The sequence below is a fragment of the Palaemon carinicauda genome, chromosome 5 (genome assembly GCF_036898095.1).
Source record: "Palaemon carinicauda isolate YSFRI2023 chromosome 5, ASM3689809v2, whole genome shotgun sequence".
In the NCBI taxonomy this organism is placed as follows: domain Eukaryota; kingdom Metazoa; phylum Arthropoda; class Malacostraca; order Decapoda; family Palaemonidae; genus Palaemon; species Palaemon carinicauda.
This window is the reverse complement of record NC_090729.1, coordinates 85,674,711-85,685,070: the sequence shown is the minus strand read 5'-3', so window position 1 is coordinate 85,685,070 and position 10,360 is coordinate 85,674,711. Positions and strand designations below refer to the sequence as shown.

The following is a 10,360-nucleotide window of genomic DNA, read 5'->3' as shown; positions in this document are numbered from 1 at the left end:
TATATATATGAATATATATATATATATATATATATATATATATATATATATATATATATATAAAACACACACACACACACACACACATATATATATATATATATATATATATATATATATATATATATATATATATCCGTATATATATCTATCTATCTATCTATCTATCTATCTATCTATCTATATATATATATATATATATATATATATATATATATATATATATACGTATATAATACTCTTAATGTTCAAAGATTTTGTACACAATCTTAAGACACCATCACCGACAACAACAACAACAACAACAACAACAACAACAACAACAACAACAATAATAATAATAATAATAATAATAATAATAATAATAATAATAATAATAATAAATAATAATAATAATAATAATAATAATAATAATGGAATATGAGATTTTTGTGTGAAATTTACATTGACCGAAAACTAATTTTTCCCTCATTCCGAGATTTCTTGGCGAAGCTGAACGAAAACGATTCGGTTTCGAAAGAGCTGGAAAAAAATTTCCAATTTCTTCATTTTTTTTTAATGTAGAGAAACTCTATATCGACGTAGCAGACATCATTTGTTGCACAAGAAAATGACAGTAAAATCTATTAATGTAATTATTTTTCAATGTTACTAGATGTTGTATATTTCTTCTTTTTTCTGTAAAACTTTTCGGAGAATTTCTCCTTGGAAAGGATGAACAGAGAATGTTCAATGGCGGAAATCTAATATTCCGAAGAAGGAAAGATACGAGAATCATACGACAGAGTTTCTTGAATCAATAACGAAAACAAGTGGAGGATATTAGTCTCCCCCCCTCCCCCCCCCCCAGCAGAAGAGGGGAATTTCCCTCCCTGAGGAGTTCAGGGTTCTTCTCGGAGCCAACGAAATCGTCTCCAGTCTTCAATGATAATTCTTGTCTTTCCGTTTAGTCTTCAGGCGGAATCTGCATCCAAAAGGGTCTCCGGGGATCGTTTGTTGGCTACATTCATTCTTTTTTCATAATAGAGTTGATAGAGGAAGAACAATATGGTCATCTATTACATAGATTTTTTGAGCGAATCAAAATGGATCAGAGATTTTTAGGAATATTCAGCAGCTTACAACAAGGAAGAACCAACAAGATGTCCCAGTCTACTACTGGCCATCTTCAAGTTCAGAAGAAAGTGGGTGGTGTGGTTTTCATGGAACCAGAAGAGGAAGGATCCTTAATGTATAGGATGACCTCTTGGCTAAGGACTTCGAAGCCTCTAAACTCTGAGGACGGGATGGAGGAGAAGGTGGGAGGAGGACCCTCAGAAACGGGACCGAAGAGAGAGGAGGAGGAGGAGAGTATTCAGAGGAGAATGGAGGAACGCATCATTTCCCTGGAAAGGGAAATCAGCTCCAGAAAGGAAGTAGAGTCGAGATCCTTAGCAGAGAAAGAAGAGTTGTTAGCAGAGAAAGAAGAGTTGTTAGCAGAGAAAGAAGAGTTGTTAGCAGAGAATCAACGTCTCTCTAACGTCGTTGGAGCTCTTCAAATCGATAGGAAAATCGAGATGGACAATTTGGTAAACATTAATGACGACCTGGAACTAACAAACGAAAATCTGAAAAAGGAAATCTTCAATCAAAACGTTGTCCTAGGAAAATATCAAACTGAGTTGACCGAGAAGGAAAAGGATATCAGCTCTAGAAAGGAAGTCGAGTCAAGATTCTTAGCAGAGAAAGAAGAGTTGTTAGCAGAGAAAGAAGAGTTGTTAGCAGAGAAAGAAGAGTTGTTAGCAGAGACTCAACGTCTCTCTAACGTCGTTGGAGCTCTTCAAATCGATAGGAAAATCGAGATGGACAATTTGACAAACATTAATGACGACCTGGAACTAACAAACGGAAATCTGAAAAAGGAAATCTTCAATCAAAACGTTGTCCTAGGAAAATATCAAACTGAGTTGACCGAGAAGGAAAAGGATATCAGCTCTAGAAAGGAAGTCGAGTCAAGATTCTTAGCAGAGAAAGAAGAGTTGTTAGCAGAGAAAGAAGAGTTGTTAGCAGGGAAAGAAGATTTGTTAGCAGAGAAAGAAGAGTTGTTAGCAGAGAAAGAAGAGTTGTTAGCAGAGACTCAACGTCTCTCTAACGTCGTTGGAGCTCTTCAAATCGATAGGAAAATCGAGATGGACAATTTGGTAAACATTAATGACGACCTGGAACTAACAAACGAAAATCTGAAAAAGGAAATCTTCAATCAAAACGTTGTCCTTGGAAAATATCAAACTGAGATGACCGAGAAGGATCAGAAAATCATTGAACTTACAGAGCAATTGGAAAAAGCTCGCCAAGACAACAGAGAACTAAATAAGATAGTTCATGAGAAGATCGAAGTGATTGGGGAGATTTCAGTGGAGAGAAATGTACTTGAAAAGAGCCTAACTGAGGCAAGGATAAATGATATAATCAGGAATGAAAGGTACAAATGCCTCTTGGATGAGTTAGAATGTCTCAAGAAAGAACATTTAAATAAATTATGTGAGATGGAACAAAACCACCTAGAATTCGGCGAGAAACTACAAAAAGTGGATCGTGAAAAGGTGGCCTCTATTCATCGCCTCGAATCTGTATTTGAGGCAGAAATAGATGAACTGAATGAGACAAATGAAAAGCAAATGCAGATTATCAGAGAGATGGCAACAGAGAAAGAGAGGTTGGAAATTAGCCTGACTGAGGCCAGGATGAAAAACTTGACAAATGAGGGAAATTACAGTTGCCTCGTAAAGACGTTAAAAGACGTTAAGAAGGAAGTCTATAGGCTGGAAGATGAGTTGTCTAAGGCTCAAGAAGAGATTGGCGAACTAAAGGAGACGATAACTTCCATAGCCAAGGAGAGAGATTCTCTCCAGGAACGCATCGGCCATTTAAGTTCTAGTAAGGAAGTGGCAGAGAACAGGATCGTCCAAATCACCAAAGAAAATATTAGTCTGCAGGACGAGCTGCTTGCCGCAAATGAAATCACCTCTTTACTCAAGGAGAAACTTGAAGAGAGAGATAAGAAAAAAGACGAAAACAAACCTGGAATAAGGAAAGTGAAACTTGGAAGATCAGGTTTAACAATCTCGACCGAGGTGGATGTTAAGATGGATAGACAGAAGGAAGATGTCCAAATGGATGTTAAGATGGATAGACAGAAGGAAGATGTCCAAATGGATGTTAAGATGGATAGACAGAAGGAAGATGTCCAAATGGATGTTAAGATGTATAGACAGAAGGAAGATGTCCAAATGGATGTTAAGATGGATAGACAGAAGGAAGATGTCCAAATGGATGTTAAGATGGATAGACAGAAGGAAGATGTCCAAATGGATGTTAAGATGGATGGACTGAAGGAAGATGTCCAAATGGATGTTAAGATGGATAGACAGAAGGAAGATGTCCAAATGGATGTTAAGATGGATAGACAGAAGGAAGATGTCCAAATGGATGTTAAGATGGATAGACAGAAGGAAGATGTCCAAATGGATGTTAAGATGGATAGACAGAAGGAAGATGTCCAAATGGATGTTAAGATGGATAGACAGAAGGAAGATGTCCAAATGGATGTCATTGTCAATAAAAAAGGGGAAGACAATGTAGTTAAGGCAGAGGACCTGCTTGCCAACGGACACAAGGAGGAGTTGGAGAACGAGCCTGACGGAGGGATATCTGGTTTGGGTCAGGTGTTGGGCAGACTACTAGCCTCAAAAGGACCTGTCCCTGTCAACTGCCTCCGGGAAGAGGAGAAACTCCAAAAGGAAAAGGAGGAAAAGCAAAAGGAAGAGAAGATTGCAAAGAAAAAACCCGCTCGCAAACCTATCGTCTTTGACCTGGAACCCGAGAATCATAAAAGGGTTTCTTCCTCACCCCATACAGGAAGAGGTACAGATGGGTTCTTTAACTCGACAATCGGCGGTGGATCTGGCAGCCATATCATCTTCCAAGGTGCAAAGGTTGGAGTTTACACCACAAGGGACTATGACGTCGAGGGTCACGTGACTGTCGACTTGGACGTCCCAAGCAAGTTCCACCGAGTCATATGTGGAGTGGGTGGAAGGACGCTGACGGAAATCACCCGGCAGAGTGGCGTCAGCTTAATAAAGCTCCCATGGCAAATCAACAATAATTTTATCACCATTAGTGGTACCATCGAGCAGGTTCAATTAGCAGCTACTCATATCGATAGGCTTCTGAGGAGACTTCGCTAAATTAATACTTGGATCAGCGAAGGGATGGAGAAAAACAATATGACAAACAAAAACCCCCCCAAAATAAAAAAAAAAATCTAAAAAAAAAAATTAAAAAAAATCTAAAAAAAAATAAAAAAAAATCTAAAAAAAAAAAAAAAATCTAAAAAAAATAAAAAATCTAAAAAAAAAAAATCTAAAAAAAATAAAAAATCTGAAAAAAAAAAAATCTTTTCAGTTTATTTTGTGAGGAAAAGGAGATTTAGCCGAGTGTTGCCAGGACCAAACCTTCAAATAATTGTGCTCAACCTATTCAGGAAGTTGCAGACACCAGTTCCAAACGTAGATGATGCTTTCCCCCCCCCCCTCCCCCCCTGGATCCTTGGCCTGAATGACTGACTGCCCAGCTAGAAGGAGGAGGCTTGGAAGGACTGTCCAGCTTGAGGGATGCAAGGCTTAAATATCCAGCTCGAGGACAACAGTCTTTGCAGAGGGAAGAAACCTGGCGCGTTCCAGTATGCTATGTACCTTGGTGAACGAGTACAGGACCCTTGTCAAGTGTACAAATGATCGGATATCTGGATCTATTCTTCCGGATACCAACCTTCGGGTGGTTCTGGGGGAATAATCTAGAAGACCGGCTCTGCAGAGGGAACGAGCTAGGCTTCTTTTAGTATGCAGTAGACTTGTCCTTATATGTTGAAGGAGGAAGCTGTGTTTCTTCAAGCGAGGTCTGTCAGAACAGGTGCTCATCCAATGGCTGCAGCAGCTGATGGAGAGGGTTCAAGAAAGGATGGGGGCAGGGCAGCAGAGGAAGTTTTGGTAATGGCAGCACTCGAGATTAAGTTGATGTCCTCACATTCCTATTTTTGTTGGTAAGAGATAATGTATTTTTTTCTAAAGGATTATAATTTTGTGACATTTTTTTTTTTAGTTTTGTGAAAGGAATAATATATAATTTTTATTTTGAAAGGAATAAATTCTTATTTCCTTTTGTGAAAGGAATTATTTTTTTTTTTTATTTTGTAAAAGGAATATTTTTTTAAGGAATAGTATTTTATTGTTTAGTTTTCTAGGCCGATAATGATGCTTGGCTTAACCGGCCCGCTTGGGCCAATGATGACGCTTGGCTTAACCGCCCGGCAAATGATGACGCTTGGCTTAACCGCCCGGCCGATGATGACGCTTGGCTTAACCGCCCGGCCGATGATGACGCTTGGCTTAACCGCCCGGCCGATGATGACGCTTGGCTTAACCGCCCGGCCGATGATGACGCTTGGCTTAACCGCCCGGCCGATGATGACGCTTGGCTTAACCGCCCGGCCGATGATGACGCTTGGCTTAACCGCCCGGCCGATGATGACGCTTGGCTTAACCGCCCGGCCGATGATGACGCTTGGCTTAACCGCCCGGCCGATGATGACGCTTGGCTTAACCGCCCGGCCGATGATGACGCTTGGCTTAACCGCCCGGCCGATGATGACGCTTGGCTTAACCGCCCGGCCGATGATGACGCTTGGCTTAACCGCCCGGCCGATGATGACGCTTGGCTTAACCGCCCGGCCGATGATGACGCTTGGCTTAACCGCCCGGCCTATGATGACGCTTGGCTTAACCGCCCGGCGATGATGACGCTTGGCTTAACCGCCCGGCCGATGATGACGCTTGGCTTAACCGCCCGGCCGATGATGACGCTTGGCTTAACCGCCCGGCCGATGATGACGCTTGGCTTAACCGCCCGGCCGATGATGACGCTTGGCTTAACCGCCCGGCCGATGATGACGCTTGGCTTAACCGCCCGGCCGATGATGACGCTTGGCTTAACCGCCCGGCCGATGATGACGCTTGGCTTAACCGCCCGGCCGATGATGACGCTTGGCTTAACCGCCCGGCCGATGATGACGCTTGGCTTAACCGCCCGGCCGATGATGACGCTTGGCTTAACCGCCCGGCCGATGATGACGCTTGGCTTAACCGCCCGGCCGATGATGACGCTTGGCTTAACCGCCCGGCCGATGATGACGCTTGGCTTAACCGCCCGGCCGATGATGACGCTTGGCTTAACCGCCCGGCCGATGATGACGCTTGGCTTAACCGCCCGGCCGATGATGACGCTTGGCTTAACCGCCCGGCCGATGATGACGCTTGGCTTAACCGCCCGGCCGATGATGACGCTTGGCTTAACCGCCCGGCCGATGATGACGCTTGGCTTAACCGCCCGGCCGATGATGACGCTTGGCTTAACCGCCCGGCAAATGATGACGCTTGGCTTCACCGCCCGGCCGATGATGACGCTTGGCTTAACCGCCCGGCTGATGATGACGCTTGGCTTAACCGCCCGGCCGATGATGACGCTTGGCTTAACCGCCCGGCAAATGATGACGCTTGGCTTCACCGCCCGCCAATAATGACGCTTGGCTTAACCGCCCGGCCGATGATGACGCTTGGCTTAACCGCCCGGCCGATGATGACGCTTGGCTTAACCGCCCGGCCGATGATGACGCTTGGCTTAACCGCCCGGCAGATGATGACGCTTGGCTTACCGCCCGGCCAATAATGACGCTTGGCTTAACCGCCCGGCCAGATGATGACGCTTGGCTTAACCGCCCGGCCGATGATGACGCTTGGCTTAACCGCCCGGCCAATGATGACGCTTGGCTTAACCGCCCGGCCGATGATGACGCTTGGCTTAACCGCCCGGCCGATGATGACGCTTGGCTTAACCGCCCGGCCGATGATGACGCTTGGCTTAACCGCCCGGCCGATGATGACGCTTGGCTTAACCGCCCAGCCGATGATGACGCTTGGCTTAACCGCCCGGCCGATGATGACTTGGCTTAACCGCCCGGCCGATGATGACGCTTGGCTTAACCGCCCGGTCGATGATGACTTGGCTTAACCGCCCGGCCGATGATGACGCTTGGCTTAACCGCCCGGCCGATGATGACGCTTGGCTTAACCGCCCGGCCGATGATGACGCTTGGCTTAACCGCCCGGCCGATGATGACGCTTGGCTTAACCGCCCGGCCGATGATGACGCTTGGCTTAACCGCCCGGCCGATGATGACGCTTGGCTTAACCGCCCGGCCGATGATGACGCTTGGCTTAACCGCCCGGCCGATGATGACGCTTGGCTTAACCGCCCGGCCGATGATGACGCTTGGCTTAACCGCCCGGCCGATGATGACGCTTGGCTTAACCGCCCGGCCGATGATGACGCTTGGCTTAACCGCCCGGCCGATGATGACGCTTGGCTTAACCGCCCGGCCGATGATGACGCTTGGCTTAACCGCCCGGCCGATGATGACGCTTGGCTTAACCGCCCGGCCGATGATGACGCTTGGCTTAACCGCCCGGCCGATGATGACGCTTGGCTTAACCGCCCAGCCGATGATGACGCTTGGCTTAACCGCCCGGCCGATGATGACGCTTGGCTTAACCGCCCGGCCGATGATGACGCTTGGCTTAACCGCCCGGCCGATGATGACGCTTGGCTTAACCGCCCGGCCCATGATGACGCTTGGCTTAACCGCCCAGCCGATGATGACGCTTGGCTTAACCGCCCGGCCGATGATGACGCTTGTCTCAACCGCCCGGCCGATGATAACGCTTGGCTTAACCGCCCGGCCGATGATGACGCTTGGCTTAACCGCCCGGCCAATAATGACGCTTGGCTTAACCGCCCGGCCGATGATGACGCTTGGCTTAACCGCCCAGCCGATGATGACGCTTGGCTTAACCGCCCAGCCGATGATGACGCTTGGCTTAACCGCCCGGCCGATGATGACGCTTGGCTTAACCGCCCGGCCGATGATGACGCTTGGCTTAACCGCCCGGTAAATGATGACGCTTGGCTTAACCGCCCGGCAAATGATGATGCTTGGCTTAACCGCCCGGCCGATGATGACGCTTGGCTTAACCGCCCGGCCGATGATGACGCTTGGCTTAACCGCCCGGCAAATGATGACGCTTGGCTTAACCGCCCGGCCAATAATGACGCTTGGCTTAACCGCCCGGCCGATGATGACGCTTGGCTTAACCGCCCGGCAAATGATGACGCTTGGCTTAACCGCCCGGCAAATGATGACGCTTGGCTTAACCGCCCGGCCAATGATGACGCTTGGCTTAACCGCCCGGCCGATGATGACGCTTGGCTTAACCGCCCGGCCGATGATGACGCTTGGCTTAACCGCCCGGCAAATGATGACGCTTGGCTTAACCGCCCGGCTAATGATGACGCTTGGCTTAACCGCCCGGCCGATAATGACGCTTGGCTTAACCGCCCGGCCGATGATGACGCTTGGCTTAACCGCCCGGCCGATAATGACGCTTGGCTTAACCGCCCGGCCGATGATGACGCTTGGCTTAACCGCCCGGCCAATAATGACGCTTGGCTTAACCGCCCGGCAAATGATGACGCTTGGCTTCACCGCCCGGCCAATAATGACGCTTGGCTTAACCGCCCGGCAAATGATGACGCTTGGCTTCACCGCCCGGCCGATGATGACGCTTGGCTTAACCGCCCGGCAGATGATGACGCTTGGCTTCACCGCCCGGCCGATGATGACGCTTGGCTTAACCGCCCGGCAGATGATGACGCTTGGCTTCACCGCCCGGCCGATGATGACGCTTGGCTTCACCGCCCGGCCGATGATGAGGCTTGGCTTAACCGCCCGGCCGATGATGACGCTTGGCTTAACCGCCCGGCCGATGATGAGGCTTGGCTTAACCGCCCGGCCGATGATGACGCTTGGCTTAACCGCCCGGCCGATGATGAGGCTTGGCTTAACCGCCCGGCCGATGATGACGCTTGGCTTAACCGCCCGGCCGATGATGAGGCTTGGCTTAACCGCCCGGCCGATGATGACGCTTGGCTTAACCGCCCGGCCGATGATGACGCTTGGCTTAACCGCCCGGCCGATGATGACGCTAGGCTTAACCGCCCGACCAATGATGACGCTTGGCTTCACCGCCCGGCCAATAATGACGCTTGAGTTAACCGCCTGGCACATACTGACGCTTGGCTTAACCGCCCGGCCAATGATGACGCTTGGCTTAACCGCCCGGCCAATGATGACGCTTGGCTTAATCGCCCGGCCAATAATGACGCTTGGCTTAACCGCCCAGCACATATTGACGCTTGGCTTAACCGCCCGGCCAATAATGACGCTTGGCTTAACCGCCCGGCTGATACTGATGCTTCAATTTGTTTCTCTTCTTCAGCATTTATTATTAATCATAAGACATTTTACTGATGAATTTTGAATTGTTGAGATGATGATAGAAAAAAAAGGGAGGGAATGAGGGTCGTGGGAACCAAGCCTGCTGAAAAGAAGTAGGCAAAACCCACCTGATGAGCCCTTTGGTGAGGGCGAAACCCTAATTTGCGTTTTTCTGGAGGTAGTAATGGTATTAGAATATATGAATGATATATATATATATATATATATATATATATATATATATATATATATATATATATATATATATGTCATACAATTGCTCTTTTATTATAGATGGGAAATTTAATTGAAAATATACCTTATTTAGGAAATGTTCTATTTGATAAGTATAATTAATATTTAAAATAAAATGATGATATTTTTCAGGTCTGATTCCAATGTGTTGGGACAACACCGAGTGAGGTGTGGGAGATCCTTACGGCTCCAAAGACCTACAACGACGGCAACAGGTTTAAGGTTTAAAGGTTGCCCAAGGATAGCATTGACAATTTGGAAGAGACAGGCCATGTATACATATATATATATATATATATATATATATATATATATATATATATATATATATATATATATATATATATACATACAAAGGCTATATGGTCATCATCTAAGGCCACTCTCCACCCAAGCTAGGACCCTGGGGATTCAAACAGTGGCTACTGATGACGCTAGGTTAACTCCCCTCCCCATATTCCTAGCTCAAAAGGATGGTATGACTACTCCTCACCTCCTACATGAGGAACTGGGAGAGCTGCACGTGAATATACTATATATATACAGTATATATATATATATATATATATATATATATATATATATATATATATATATATAATGTATATAGACAAACACTTGCCCTTTATTAAATAAGAAATTTCTTTTACCGAATAGCCTATATGTGTATAGTAT

General features: G+C 46.8%; 1 protein-coding gene across 1 annotated transcript; it reads left to right on the top strand.

The window, feature by feature from the left end:
- The first annotated feature begins 1,085 nt into the window (after positions 1–1,085).
- LOC137641008 (trichohyalin-like) lies at positions 1,086–4,229 on the top strand. The gene is made up of 4 exons (XM_068373459.1): positions 1,086–1,492; positions 1,979–2,121; positions 2,311–3,158; positions 3,528–4,229. The coding sequence occupies exons 1-4, from the start codon at positions 1,086–1,088 to the stop codon at positions 4,227–4,229; spliced, it is 2,100 nt and encodes a 699-aa protein (XP_068229560.1).
- Positions 4,230–10,360: the final 6,131 nt, after the last annotated feature.